Source organism: Varroa jacobsoni, unplaced genomic scaffold (genome assembly GCF_002532875.2).
Source record: "Varroa jacobsoni isolate VJ856 unplaced genomic scaffold, vjacob_1.0 scaffold_625, whole genome shotgun sequence".
NCBI classification, from domain to species: Eukaryota; Metazoa; Arthropoda; class Arachnida; order Mesostigmata; family Varroidae; genus Varroa; species Varroa jacobsoni.
Genome location: NW_019213527.1, coordinates 35150 through 51136, shown reverse-complemented (window position 1 = coordinate 51136; position 15987 = coordinate 35150). Strand labels below are relative to the sequence as shown.

The 15987-nt window shown below is 39.6% G+C and overlaps 1 protein-coding gene and 1 long non-coding RNA gene across 6 annotated transcripts in view; one reads left to right on the top strand and one right to left on the bottom strand.

The window, feature by feature from the left end:
* The window catches only part of LOC111262053 (corticotropin-releasing hormone receptor 1), an 84047-nt gene that overhangs the window by 35527 nt on the left and 32533 nt on the right, over positions 1-15987 (bottom strand). For 3 of the 4 annotated variants that reach the window (XM_022836025.2, XM_022836024.2, XM_022836026.2), the window contains 2 exons: positions 1798-1977; positions 554-645 (listed from right to left, as the gene is read on the bottom strand). In XM_022836025.2, the coding sequence (XP_022691760.1) occupies positions 554-645; positions 1798-1977 (272 nt within the window). Of the gene's footprint in view, positions 1-553; positions 646-1797; positions 1978-3540; positions 3608-15987 lie in introns of those variants that run through there. The other variant, XM_022836027.2, reaches the window with a different exon arrangement.
* The window catches only part of LOC111262054 (uncharacterized), a 57222-nt gene that overhangs the window by 27215 nt on the left and 14020 nt on the right, over positions 1-15987 (top strand). The window contains exons 2-3 of one of the 2 annotated variants that reach the window (XR_002681360.2): positions 245-384; positions 1758-3840. This is a non-coding gene — a long non-coding RNA (uncharacterized LOC111262054). Of the gene's footprint in view, positions 1-244; positions 385-1757; positions 3841-15987 lie in introns of those variants that run through there. The other variant, XR_002681359.2, reaches the window with a different exon arrangement.

The window sequence follows — 15987 nt, the reverse complement described above, 5'->3', positions numbered from 1 at the left end:
AAAATTTTCCAATTACGTTATATTTGTAATTATTTCATAATCGGAACGCAGGTTACGTTCAGTTTCTAGTTGACGAAACATAGACAGTACTCTACGAGACGGTGACTGTCACACGCTGGAGGCGAAAGGATTTTACCTGTTTTCACTTATAGGCAGGAGCGTTGCCCTAGATAGCTCTCCAACAAATCGCAAAATATCCGACAAGGGACAAAACAAAAAAAATTACATATTATTTTTCTCTTAGCATGTCAGGTTAACATCAGCAACGACGGTAACAACTGCGGACTCGAGTTGTGGGTATGGAGCACAACGCGGGCCTCATCTGGTTTTAGGCGGTATAGTATACGGGAAACAAAGGATGACCCACAACATGGCGATATAAAGGTAGGCGACCTTTGCAAATATACGAATAAGTCCTTTTTATTTATACAGATTGTGTAAAAATTGCGAATATACGCACCAGGTCGCTGGATAAATGCCCTAGTGGTTGGTAGAGCGTTCAAGCTAGGCCAACTCAAGCATGCTTTTCATTATTATTGCTAGTTCGACTAACCGCTTGACTGATGAGGGCAATACAAGCATTATAGTTCGTCGTGTTCAGTACCCAGTGACCTTCGCTATCACAGAGGCGGTACGCAAACGTTTCTGCAATAATTCAAACAGCATAAAAAATAACGTTCATAAGGTTAGCATGGTGACAAACAAGCGATTTCGTGCAGCCATCACTGCCACTGTAGGTCGCCGACCGGTAACAGGTCATGATAATGAAACGCTACCCGACTCGAATCGAGCTGCTAACTTAACGAGCACGGGGAAGTTCCTCACTAGATAAAATACGGCCAGTAAAACGTTTAATTTACGCAAATGTACGTACCAGCTAGCAACAAGTTTCGATAGCGTCCTATTTAACGAACAGTAGGACTACTAAAGCTACCTACGTTTTGAAGGAGGACATATCACTTTGTATACATTTGCACGCGTATCGGTTCTTACATACTTTTCAAGCGATATATTCAAAGAGCTTTTGAGAAACTCTTGAATAACTATGATGAGTTTCGCAAAGCATACAGAACTGCTAGAGTTCACGTGGGTTGAGAAAGGCACGATCATGTTTTACCTTAAGAGGTAATATAACGCAGAATCTCATGAATAAATAGCGGGTGCAATTCCTATATTCTATAGCAACGGCATCAACGTGCAGGTAGTCAATATACATGCTAAGAGCGTTATCGTCTTTGAGGTAGTATGAATTGAGTATTGTTATTTTTTTAGCTGAATTATTCGAACGATACATGAGTTGTAGTGAATTATGACAGATAGAAAAGCAAAGAGCATCAGAAAGTTGAACGGTCCCATGGTAGAGTAAACAGTCTAAATTTCCATGCATACTTTTTCGCAAATACAATAGGATACAGGCCCATATCGACACCTAGCGAGTTAGAGACAAGATTGATCAGGATTATCTCCTAGGATATCATACTTGAATTGTAACTTCCAGGCGCCGATAAAAATGTCAGCTCTCGAGGATCCATCCTCTTACAATTCGACATATATATTAGAGCTTTAATGATTTTTTTTAAGGAGCGTGAACACAAAAGTTCAGTTTAAAACAATAACACTTTAATGAGTATATATATATATTGGAAGTATTGCTCCTAGACTGACGCAGATTCAGACATTTTTTCATTGCTACTCAACTTCTTCATGCGACAGACGAAACAAAGTCATTAACAGCGATTCCTATGAATACTATTTAGGCCGTTGGTAAATTGTTGATGTTGGTTGAGACAACAGTACCATCGTTTAGATGATGCATTGTCGTACGTAGGACAGTACTAGCGCCTTCTTCGATGTTTAGAAGCAGAAGGCGACACGAACGCTGAAGCAACGACGAAGGTGGAACGGCAGGCCAACATGATAGGCCATCCCATGCTACCGGACATCCGCTGGATTCTGTGCCTGAGCTGTTGTCCCCGGCTTTTGAAATATCAAATAAGATGTAGCAACAGAAAAGAAGAAATATAGTTCCATTAGATAGTTTTTGACACGCTTCCAGGCACCTATGCAAGCTTACCTAGATTTCGGTCCTATTACACAACCATTCTTGCCGAAATTAACGATTAATGTCTATCGAACTAAACACGCATTACCCTATCCTTAAATCGGCGTACGAACAAGCGTAATATTCCACTCTACTAGAAGAAAGAAATCTTATTTTTTTGAAATTTAATTTTTGCAGTTTATCTGAAAATAAAACATAGCTGCAATTGATTACCGTAATTACTAGGTTGATGTCTAATTTCCCTGTGGTGAGCTGTGGTAAATAAGGACGTAACGCTGTTTGTTTAACGGACGATAAAAGTTATATTTACAGGATCTGGGCCTGGGCAACAATGGTTTGAACTAAGGCGCAGGGTTAGGTAATTTAATTTTATTCGAATGTAATCTACACGACACCGTTGGCAGCCAAAAGATGTTTCTGTAGTATTAGAGATCGAATAATATAACCTTCGTGTTTCTACTCGTTTAAGGACTACGATGCAGCGCCTATAGCGTTTTCACGTGCCTGTGGCATCCCCAATTCTACGAAGTGTTCAAATTCGACTGTGTTGCCCAGATAGAAATTTAAACTACCTCTGAAAAAAACTAATTGTTAAATTAATACTTAATTTGGAAAACGTGTATATATTGACATATACTCGCAAAATAGTGTTATTACTATAGCTTGTAGATGCAAATGGGACTTTCATCTATCCTACAGATGCATAGATGAGTGAAATATGAAAGCCACGAACAATCCAATTAAAGCGGTGCTCTATTTAATGGCTGAAGAAGATTTGTGCTCTGAGTGCGTTCCTGAGAAATTTTACTCATCAGCAACTTTTGTTTGCCTTCCTTATTGTTTTAGATCCCAGTTCTGTTCTAAGTTACTAGTGAAATTTCTCCGCATGCTTTTGAACCCTAATACCCTTCATAGTGCCATCGTTTTGTCACTTTCAGCTTTTAGCTGCCTTTCTTGTAGCTCTATTATTTTACTGTTTATCCCAGTTTGTACCAAACACACCCGATTCCGTCATAGTCAAAACAATTGTCAATAAGCTTTGATACGCCAAGAACTCTGAGCTCAAAATCGGCCACGATGAAAGCGAACGTAAAAAGTCAGGCTACCAAAAATCAGGTCCGCTGTACAATTCGAAGCTGTAACACGATAGGCTTTCAGAACACTTAAATTATTGATTATTAACGGCTTACCGTGCAGATAAGTTTAATCCGTGTTTATGTGAAAATACCTGCACTAGCCATAATACCTTTAGTTCTTTCTTCGATTATGTCACCGGAAACATGCACCTTATAGGCACATAATAGCTAGTGTTTCTGGCTTTATAAAATGAGGAAAAAGACGAATTGACTATAGATCATTGTGAATCGCGTGCAGACCATAATCAATAATAACGCTGAACGCGAATAGTTAAGAGAATAGCGCTTGCTTACTACCTAAGCAGACTGGCCGATGAACGTACTCAGTTTTTTCTGCGTTACCTGCGGCGAGCTCCTCGGAACATCTCACGACCTGGTTCTGCCGACAAACTGTTTGATGTTTTACCATTCGCAAGCAAGACTCAAGATCTATGCCCTTTTTAAGTTTCGCCTTAACCAAATGCGCCTAACGCCACGTCACTTATGCATGCTGGCAGATGTCATATTTACTTGACGAGACAGGCACTGGATCAGTGTCGATAAGAGGACGTTCTAAACTCAGCTATCGGAGCAGGACAATTGGATACAAATAAAGTTTAAACAAGGTGCCATCAAAATCACCCATTATAACAGAAGGACAAACGCCTAACAAATCTCATTATTCTACCACTTCGTTTCGGGGCAGATAAGTGTTTAACCTCTACCTGGGCGCATATGTGTCTGCGAAAAGCTCATGCCTAGTACCTTACAATGCAGGCCGGCCATGGGGCTGTTCAATAGTTCACAACAACGGGACATCGTAATTCGTTTCTGATTGAAGCCAGCCATTGAAGTCACGAGGCTGTGACGGGTTGGAAAATACGCTGAACTTACTCTTAATATGTTTAGTAATGGTAAGCCAGCTATGTCGCAAAATGAGCTCATTTGGCTTAGAGACTTGAGAGTGATAGATGAAGGGCCACTTTCAATATACTGGCCTGGGCAAAAATAAGTTCATAGTTAGGATATGGAAAAAAATATATGTTTATAGTTAGCTAAAGGATTAGTCAACAGGTGAAGCAATATAATAAAAAATCATTATTTCACAAACATTTGCTCCGCTTGTCTTACGGTTAGCATATTTATGACCATCAAATCGATTGCGAACTCAATAGAGACAATTTATTCACCAGTGACCCCAGTTGATCAAAAGGATCTAGAACGCTCTAAAACAGCCAACATTGGCGTCATTTTGCCTCTGGGTATTCTCGAGAAAGCAACTGATCCAAATGTGTTATTTTAAGGTTGTCTTATTATTATTAGCTCTACCTAGTAGGGCTTCTTCTATTTCTCAACAGTAACAGCAAAAATATAAGGCGATCTGCAAGCTAACAGGCATCGTTTTAGGATATCTGCCCTGGCTTTTGCCTTTCTTTAGGGGACTGTGCTCTCCATCATTACCTTACTCCTCTGTAGAAGGCACATTAGAAGACTAGTATTATCGACACGTTCTATCCAAACAGTTGTACACGTACTGTCCATGGCTGACGAGTCCTATCAGTGAAAAGGACGGCTCTATGAATGGAACGTGCCGATGTACTACTCCCGCAATGATAGGCATACCACCAGTTAACTAGGAAAAACCCATCGACTAGATACCTGATTTTTTTCTTCAGTTGCATACGGTATTACATGGAGGAAGCTGAACTTATATGGAAGTGAGACGATATGAGCGAGCCCATCTGTTTCCAGCTAGGGAACGGTGATTCAGTATTTCTAAATTATGAAACTGTCAGAATATTTTGGATTCATGCGGATTATAAGTTTAGCGCAACCGCATAATTAGATGTTATTCGCTGCCAAAATTTCAAGATGTGAGGCCGTATGCAACAGCTAGGTACTTTTTCATGTTTCAACAAATTTCTATTGAAGGATGTAAAGTATGCAACGAAGTAAGACTTTTCTACTATAATTTCACATGCTCCTTTTCAACGCCAAATCGCTCGTTTTAGAAAAGTCGTAATATTGACTTACATTACATGAGCATCCTGCAGGTCATTCGGATCAAGATAAGGTGGGGCTATATGGGGCACTGCGTTTTAACCCTATATGTAATACATTTTATATAGAATGTGAAGCCTTACAGCGAAGCTTAAATCATACATTTACATATACATATGTCAGGCTAAACTAAGGTTATCGTATCGTTATACCACATGCCGCTTTTGCTAAGGGCATGTCATGTGTAGTTCGCTAGGAGAAAAATAGTTTGACGATTTCGATAGTATGACGTATTGACCGGACAATATGGTAGATGTATCCATCAGATTACGATCATAGACTATAATTTGACGTGAGTCAGTATTCATGCTAGAAACATGCGTAGCCATATGGTAGTTACATAGGTGCCAATGAGGTCAAGCTGACTTTCAGGAATGATTTGAAGTCAGGAAAACATGACTTATCGATGTTCAAACTATTTAAAACACGGTTTCACCCTGCGCAGCATGAACTGATATGGACCTATGATAAGCATATGAGGACTTTGACTTGCCTAGCAACAAGAGATTAGGGCGCATCGGCTTCTGCAGCTATAATCAGTGTCCTTTCTCCAAACTGAGTCGTAAAAATATATTCCGTACACATAATTAAAGAGTGTTTGACGAATAGCGTGTTACTTTATTTTTTTTTATTGTTTCCTACGATAGCCTTGAGCAAATTCTGGCGCATATAGCCTCATAATCGCTATATGCATCATCGTATACATATATATTACGGTACGTAAATTGGGACTTTCTATTATGGTTTTGGACATTTTTGTATATGTGCTAGAGGTCTTATTCATGACTTTTACTGAATAAAGGTAATTGCAGCTTGAATGCGGGCTCAAACAGTTCATATGCTTAAATGTAATTTCGCGAAAGCCTTTTTGATAGCACGAGTAAGCTTGTGTCGAGACTTGCTGGGCTTTCTCCATGACGCTCTACTCATAGTAACCGGACGGATTCAAATCCGAGTTAGCTGGTCACTATATGTGCCATCTCCCCCCTTCGCCGGAACGTGATTGTATTTTCAAGCAACGAATCCTGCACTGATTAGTTTGTATTGTCGAAAAACGTATGGTTTCCTTTCAGACAAGTCAGTTGTACATGGGTGTCTCAAAGTTTGTAGACACAGAGATAAACCTCTCCAGTGATACGTTCGCTTTTCTGAAAGAAGGATGGTGACAAGATGTTTCGTTTCCTTTACTGGACACCACACACAGAGCATAAATCTTGGCCAAAAGTTTGTTATCTGCAGTAGGCACATCTTCTAAATCATAAGTAAAGCAAAAATAATTTTTGTGGTTTATTTTTGAATCGAGGTGAGAAATTTTCCCTCGGAGAGAAATCGAAGATGCCTAGTGATTTAACGTATCGAGAAGCAAACAACATCACTCAAATCTCTTGGTTTTCTTGTCTTCAGACTTCTGTGACAAACACGGTCCGCGACACTTTGCGTTCGTTCATAGCGAACTTCTTTAGGGGATAAAAGAACGTCACCAGTTAACGCTGAAATCCGCACTGTTTTTTTGTGTCGTGTCGTCAATTTCCTGTTGTATTGTGTTCGACCCTGTTTTCGCTTCTTCCGCACCTACAGCTAGTTTTTGTCGCACAGATAGACTTTTCTTGTGACCTAGACTGTGTACGTTCTCGGTGAGGGTTTGTCTAGCCATCAGAGCTTTCCTGCCTTGCTTTAAAACGGACCAGTTACCGTATAATACTTGAAAAATAACTGATAATCAAATGTCCGTTGCGACAAATAGATCGTTTCTGTTTGCTAATACACATAGTTCCGTGTGAAGTGAAAATATAGTATTTCCCGTAGCCTTTACGTTTTTCTCTCATTGAGAGCTTAAAACGTAACTTTCTACCCAACAAAATTCCACGTCTTAACTGTTCGCCCAGAATGAATAAATTTAGTTTCATGTGATTTTTAGCTGCTTCCGTAGTCATGCTATTCACACGAAGCTCGGTCTGTCTGGAGGGCCCGTTCTGAAGCTGTCAAAAAACCACTGGTGGAAACTATTGAAACCTACTCCCAGCTTAACTGTTCGCAGTGGAGATAACTTCACTTTCACAGAGATTTCACGTAAGACGGTATTCATATCTAGAATATATGTAAAATAATCTATAAGAGATTTTCATAAAATAATAGGAACAAGCGGTTTTTAATTCTAGCGCTGCATAACAGGCGTTCTGTTTTTTTTCATATAAAAAAACATGCATATCGTCATGTTGCCCCGGCGGTTAGAGAACCAAGGTTAGACGTTTAGAGTCCGACAGTGAAACCCACCAAATTGCCATAACACAAACATAGCTAGTGCATCGTTCGGCCTGCAACACCATATTTAGGCTAGAATTTGAGCCTTGAGAGAATTAAGTCTTGTCGGATGCCAGGTGATCGCTAAATGATTTTCGCTATTTAGATAATAACTACTATTGACAAATTATTATCATCATACGAAGCAATATATATATATATATATATATATATGAAACAACTATATCATACACCTATATCACTAAATTATACATATTTTTTGTGTATCGTTTTTTGTGATTGGACACTTCAATAGTAATTCAAACGGTCATGACAATAACTAAACGAAGAAAAATATACTTGTACACTACAGAGAACGTATCACCGAAAACAAATCTCTACGGTAAGTTCTGGGAACTTTTAGAAAAAGAGAAAATTAAGTACTTAGAGTATGTTATGTCTGAATTGAATGCTAGCTACATCCGATGATGTTTACAGCCAATATCTTTCACATGGGATAACGTAAACCAAGAGACAGATTAGAAAGGATTATTTCACTTTTATTATATATTATTATAGTTATTTATAGAATTCTGGCTATTTTTATTCGTTTTTGCGTACACACAGTAAAACAGGCGAGAAACTTAATGTTTTTTTAACGTCGCACAGAACGGATACTGGTTGTGTATTATGTAGCCATTTCGATTGTAACACAGGGGTCATTCAGCACTAACGAAACATAACTTTACTTCAACAACTCGCATAATCTCTCATTTACATAGATCTCTCAATTACACGCTCTGCACACCTATACAAAAGTTATGTACCCAAAAGTTCGGAAGGCGGTCGTTTCACCTGCAAGCGTACGTCATTCAAATCGAGCGAAGTCAATGAGCCAAGACTGGGGTCACTTCAGCAAGTTAACTTTGAGATTTATCGAAATGATCTTCTTGCTGAGGCTTGCTTATTGATGTCTCTTGCTATATAATATTTTAAGAGTGTTCTCTTAAAAAGGGCTGAAGCTTACTGGTGAAATAACTGCGAGCGTTTAGATGTGCATACTCTGTGGCAAATGGGGCGGTTTTCGGATTATAGCAAGTGTTTACGAACCGTTGAATATTCCCTTAGTTGTTATGTGTCACGAACACGTATAGAGTTTATGATAATAAAAGTATCGTTTGAATAAACATACAACAAAAACAAGTGGCTTAGAATCAATTTAAGAAACGGTTTCTTCAATTTGAGCAAAAAAAAAAGTCAAGACAGAAGCTTATACAAGGCTTTCGTTGGCGAAATCTTTATTGAGGTTAAGATGTCTTATCGCAATATTCGTGATAATGCTCAATTACACGTGCAACCCGTTTTTCCAACGTAATTTTCCGTAGCACTGCGCTGTTTAAAGCTTTTGGTAGCGATGTTCAATTTGTCAGCGGAACAGAATAGGTGATAGTGAGTGCAGGATAGGTATACGGGAGGGAGCAAGAAGGTTTCAGATTCTAATCTGGTAAGATCCATGCAAATTTTTTCAACAAAGCAAATTATAATTGTCTTCATAATGATGTTTATTCGCTTCCGAAGCTCAAAAGCACGTGGCGCAGACCTTATAGTCTTGAGGACTGTAGTATTTACTGTTCACGTTCAGACCATATTGTAATACTGGCTAACTTATGCTGAAGTCAAACTTTTAACCTAGATTAAAAAAAGTCCTTCACTGATTGAAGTTATGGAATCTCTACAACGGTTAATCGCATCAATGCACTCCAGTTTTGCTAGGTATCTTATAGAGTAAAATTCATAATAATTTTGCCGAAAACTATGTTGGACTGCAAGCCACTCCCTTATCGACGGTTTGACCTAGAAGAAAAACACCACTTATTATTTGCAACTGTCCACGGAACCGTTTTGTTATTACAGAATAAATAAATAAATATGTTTATTTTTCCCAGAGACATGAGAACAAAACATCGGACGGAATAATCCGACCACCGAACGCATCATCCTAGCTTTTATTGCTACTAATATCAAACTCTATTCTAGCTAGTTTCACTTTTATCAAAGTTGGTTCAGACAGGACGAGGTATAGAGATCATGTGTCGCTGCTTTTTTAAACACTGAAAGCCTGCTCCTCATCACCGCCCTGAAACACTGCAGAAACCTGATTTAGGCTCATCAGTTTTGAGGGGGCAAAATTTATTTGCCTTATTACGTTCGAAACGGCCCCGGCGATGATTTTCAGTGCTTGAAGAAGTAGAAATGTATAATTACTTGTTGTAACTGGGTGAAGTTACGTTTAGTGGTCGTGGTTTTACAGATTTTAGCATTAGCGTTGTTAGTATTCTTAAGGAAATGCACTAACTAAGAGCATAAGTCTGCTTCTGAATGCAGTAAGTTGCTTTTCAACGTATGGGCGTTCCAATGGACAGAGTTTCATTAATGCCGAAACCGTGTGCAACACAGGAGTATTCATGAGATAGCGATAAACAATCGTAGAGTACGGTGCCAATTATATAAAATTTAGATAGTGTTTTTTTCAATTGACGCAAAACATAGAAACCGCCAGATGGCTCAAAGCGAGTTTTTAGGTTAGCCATGATCTAAGAGCCGCTACGATATTACTTGGGACTTCGCCAGATTTAAGTAAATGCATCAGAGAGTTAAAATATCGATAAAATACAATATGTCTGTTGTAGTTTCCAATAAACGCTACTCGAAATAGATTTCATAGTGTTGATGTCCGTTTATCTTCCCCGTGTGTATATTCGTCGTCTGGAACACGTGGCCGATATTCCTTCGAACTTGTGAAGTTTCTCAGAGAGTCCAAGTGCGAAAGCAATTTCACGCATTAAAACTCTGGGTGGATCAACATCAGACAAGCCAGATTGTAATGACGAGTTTGTCATTAGTCTTTCATTTGCTCAAGAAAGCGTCTCGAGGTTGTTTCGCAATATAGAGATCCGACTATCTGTGAATAAGGGTAGGCACTTTGTGTTTGGTTGCCTTTTACCCAATAAATGTCAGCTTGTTGTATAATGGATAGTACATTAACAATGGATATGCATTTGTCGATTTTTCATGATTTAGCTCGATAAATAGGTCACCTTACTACTTGTATTAGTTTATTGCTGAATCCCGTTGCTTTCGCTCATGTCACGATTATTGAGACCTTTATAGATCTCCTCATAGTGCGTGCATCATTTATTTCGAGAGTCGGTGAAGTTCCAGGCGATTTTTGTGAGTATGTTTCATCTGTTACCTACCTGGCCTGCCACAAGCATTTTGGATTCGCACATTGGGTTAAGCGCTCCACACTGACAATTTCTTCAAAGCCTCACATGAACCCTCCTTTCCTTTCTTATTAGAAACTTATCCTGGCCCTCCTTCGCCCGCTGCCATGTGAACAGGACGTAGTATTAAAGTTGATATGGAGAGCTCGTTATTTTCGAAGCAATCTGAAGCGCCTGATATTCCTTTAACAAGCTTTTAGTGTCGCGCTGTCGGGCACCCCTGCGTCAGGTATTCAGTGAAACGGTCCATTGCAACCGTCTGAAGCAAGGAACCAACGTTTGCAATGAACATTGCCACAATTCCTACTAAGTCTATTACGGAGTGGTCTGCAGGCTGTTGGTTAACAATATTTAGTCTGGAATAACTGCAGGAAGCGTTACTCGTACTTATGGCAATATTCAATGCTTCTCTTGCCTCGTAGCCCTGCCAGTTGCTTTTCCAAAAACCCAAAAAATAACGTGTATAATATCAATGTAAACATATTGCTGACAGGAGATGAAGCTGTCGCTTATGTTGGGCAGCTGCAGTAAGTTTCGTAACGGACCAACTGATGGCGACACTGAACAAACAGCAAGTGCTGACAATGTATTACCTCCCGAAAGTACACACAGAACACGCTCACCGTACGTTAGTTAGTATGGGTATCTACACTTTTTCAATACCAAGGGCAGAGGTTTACTCTAAAAATGTGGCAAAGCACGCAGCTGTCATTCTAGGTTGCAGGATCTGTGCGCGTAAATCATTGGCGAGAGCAAAGGGACTCTCCAATAAGTAAAGGCACACAGCGTAATCGATGGGGCCGACGAGGTCTCGAGAGTGGCCAAACCGGAATAACGGATGAGGGACAACCGACAGCAACAACAGGTTCGTGTCCGTACCCCGAAATTTAGAACTAGCTGCCAACAAGATGAATCCGAATAACAAAACGATTATTGCTGCTAGCATTCGACAGCGCTATCCGGTATAAAACTGACAGAAACCTAAGCCGTTTCACCTTTCACAGTACTGGAGTTTTACCCTACTGCTGATTAGCCGCCCGTCCCAGCGCGAGTGGACACGCGAACGGTAGCGCTGCTTTCTTTTACAATCCTCGCCTGGGAACAATGAAACCGATTCTTGTACATAAAAAGCTGTTCTACAGTGATAGGCTCTCCAAAGTGGAAAACATGTACAGGAAAACAGGACTAAATGAATTTGGCGTGTGGACAACGGCCGACCCGGAAATACCAACTCTTGTTTGTCCAATAAAAAATGTCTTCGTATTCGATATATTTGCCACGAATATCAACAAAGAAGATATGTCGGATCAGATACCACCTTTGAGGGCAGGGTCTATTGAAACGGCGTCAAGAAGGCCGAAATCGGAAATCAAACCTCAAGGTACGGCGGGCGATATCTGTGTATACGCAGGGAGCCCAGAGATCGACACGTATTATCGGTTTCTAACCACGGCTGCAAGGCAGTGTATTCCCTTCAAAGGACTCAACGCGTTAGGCCGTAGTAGAATGTAGAATGCTCGATGGCGAAACACATTTCACTTCGCACTAATGAACTAGGCAGGCTCAGGCCAGGATCGAGATTATCGAAAAGCATAAAATAAAAGTGTTAAGATAGGTTGCCCAATTTCTACATGCATGACCTCAAAGTTCCGGAATTATACAATTCCCCTGTCCTGTGGACCTGGAAAAGCTCCAAGCGCACTTCCCAGGTATCCTAAGCTCGAACATCACGATTTGCAGTGTCCGAAATTACGGACGGCGTCCCTGGACTTCACAATTAGAAAACGTATAGGCCCGGCGGTATATATGAAGAGCATATCAATGAATTTGTAGCGTTCACACTTTGTCGGACCGCCTGTTCGTCCAAATTGAATCAGTCATCTGTTTCATCGATTTCAGAACTGCGTTTCACGTTCGTTCTAGAAGTCTTGCGCCAACAAATCTGGCACACAAGGAAATGCCACTCGGTGTCTTAGCATGAACGGAAGATGCTACAAAGAAAAACAGTACTGATCGACGATGGGGTCACTGAAAATTATGGTGTCGTTCAGTGGTCCACGATACAACTTAGGTCCCTGCTTTTTTCAATTTTGATTAATGAACTATATTCGAGTATCAAACACCGATATCCTTTGGTGGAGCTACTTTTGTATGTTGATGATTTCGTACTATAAAAGGAGGGAAAGCCCTGAACTGCTGTGTTAGGCGCGTTGGACGTCAAATTAATGAAGCCAAGACGATAGGCATCAAGTTCATCGCAATTGAAGGCGTCACGAGAATGACATATCTCGTTCGGACATCGCGGACATAGCGATTTTTAGCTTTAGAAAAGAAATAAAACATATTAATGCATCTAACCTCTCAGAATGGAGTAGCTATCCCGCGATCGGATCCCCAACCGGCGTCCGTAGTGTCAGCTCCACAATTTGGCCACTACCGTACATTTAAAAAGGGATAGATGTTTTGATTATAAAGGAATCTTTATCTAACAGTTTCCATAGGTTTTGCAAAAATACTAATAGATTATTTTTTTAACTGTAAAACAAAGTACGTCTAGAATAGTGAACTGAGCAGTATTACAGAACACAACTGCACGAGGAGTAGCGAGAAATGATATGTAATGCGTTCAAAGTCATGTAAATAGCGTGAAACATCGCATAATTACTCGTAAGTTAAGCTTTACACAAAGTGTATGGTGTAAAGGAAGCAGGCCTTACAACTGAATGTATCCTGTCTTGGACCGAGCCTTCCGTAAAAACAATCCTTTAGAAGATTGTTACCTGTTGTAATCCTGAACATCAGCCATATAACCTTTTGACTTTGAGCACAAGCGGCACTATTAGTGAAAGGATCTTTTAACGCCGCAAAAAAAGAAAAATCTTCCTATCTCACTACGATACCTTAAGTGGCAATTTATCTACGGAGATCTAACAAATGCTATAGGTTCTTTGTCAGTTTTTATAATCATCTATTGAACCCAAGTAGTAAGGCTGTGTTGCGTTGACGTTATTGTCATTAGGGGGGCGCCAAGGGAACTTTTTCAAGCTGTATTGTAAGCATTTTAATGACTCTGATCTCTTATTTGATATGTTTACAACCGGCTAACGCTTGTGTTTAAAGCATAATATGTTTACAAGCTTGGCACTTTCATGCCTGTTTTTATTCAGTTTTCTTTTCGCACTCACATCACTTGTTTTATACTACAGGACCTTATTGATTGAAGCGTCCATTAGCACCTAAAGCGGCGTACCTTATGGTTACATACGTTATATATTGTTACAGTTGTGATATCGAACAAAGATTTACGCATGCTGATAGGATTTTAATACGCATTTAAAAACACTGTGTGTATTAGATATTATTAAAAAAAAAATATTTCATAAGCTTCTCAGAAGGTAAAGCTTACCGGAGTAAACTGGTAGTGTGAAGGTGGTCACACTGTGATCGAAAATAACAAAAGAAGAGAGACGCATCGAAGTGGAACACAAGAACTCGTACAGACGAAACTAACAAGAGAATATTAATACAGACATGTAAAAGCTTTTACTCTAATAAATACCTAGGCAAGAACTTCGCGTTATGGATTTGGCGAAGATCTAGTCAGTAACTGCTTTTATGTTTGTATTTCTGCGCAATTCGATCGCCATTAATGGACTTATAATGCGAATCTATTCTACGTTACTTTAAACGCCTTCAACTAATGCGAAGGCACTAATACTTGAGTCGCAATCCGAAGTGATTTTGAGTGTACACAAACCCAATACGACTTCACCTGCATCCTCAAACTTACCTTCGATACGATAGGACATATTTTAAGCTTCTAAGTGGCCTGTACAAAATTACTTAGGGACCTCAAATACTTTATATCCATTAAAAGCCTGTGGGGCAATAGAAACAGGACCGCATCACCGACACACAGTTAATGCAAGTAAACAAAGGGCTCGACCTTTTTTAAGTTTCGTTTTCCTAAATTGCCGCCTCATACCCTACAGAAAATGAATTCCTACAGCAGTACTTTACGGAGAGGCTCCAGTGGGGCACCGCTAACCCTAACATATCTCCGATTTCGAATATCGACCACGTTATAGAATTTCTCTATGGAAAATAAAAAGGAAGTATGGAAAGAAGATAGGATTAAGTGGCATTTGTATCAAATTGCTGCTCCTAGAATAACTTCTGGTTGATACCTTGCGTTTTCTGGGTAAGCCAAATATTCCAACGTAGAATATGGATGTTGTGTGATTTACAGCAGCCGATATGGGCAATAGGTCTATACTTTTTGTAGTTCATACAATAAAACGTTTTCAGGCCGCCGTCAATTTATAACAAGCCTAACCCAGTAGGCTTAGGGGGTCTAATATTGTCGATCATACAGAATACTACTGTAGGTACTTGAGTTGATCCGACTAAAAAGATTTAAGTTTATCTACTTGTCGTCTTGGGCTAAATTAATTGTTTACTACCACTCTAATTGTGGCCTTCCGGCGGATGCGGTGGTGGGGTGTATGGCTTGGGAGAATTAAGAATTGCCAATGGCGCTGGTATTCATATACAGTAGAAGGGGGACAAAAAAACTACATTCATGTTTTGAAAGACAGAGAACGGCGTATGAAGTATGCGTATTTTTTTTAGGGAAGACAGATACATAAATTCTCTCAACTGGCTGAATTAATAGTTCTTTAAACCCCCTATTTGAGAGGGCTGGCAGTACTCCGCCGTGGTTTGAAATTAAAATTGTGGTTAAATAAAAAATCATGCATTATTCAGATACAGTTATATTTCGATGGATTTGTGAAAATGTATTTAAAATAAAGATCACCAAATAATCTCTGTGAAATGTATTAAATGCTTGAGAAGATGGGAATATGAACTTCAAATTAATATGTTTTTGAAAGGGGTCCCGGACGCCTTACGGTCCACCCAAGGCAAATCAAGTTGATATTAGTAAGTTCAATGTAGCCCACAAGGTGTCTTCCAAGGTCTTTAAGGTCTTTAAGCTGATTAAGCTTAAAAATAAGTTTTACAAATAGAACTTGAGGATTTATGCCAATGCACAATCACTATTTTATTGTTGTTAACGAACGACCAACGAACGATCAGCATTATTTGATCGGGATCGAATACGAGATGGAAAGTGTTCGACGTATGTTGAATTGCTCCTGTATTAGAAAATATACATGAACAGATGTCCCGACGAGTCCGAATTGTTAACTAACATCCGTTC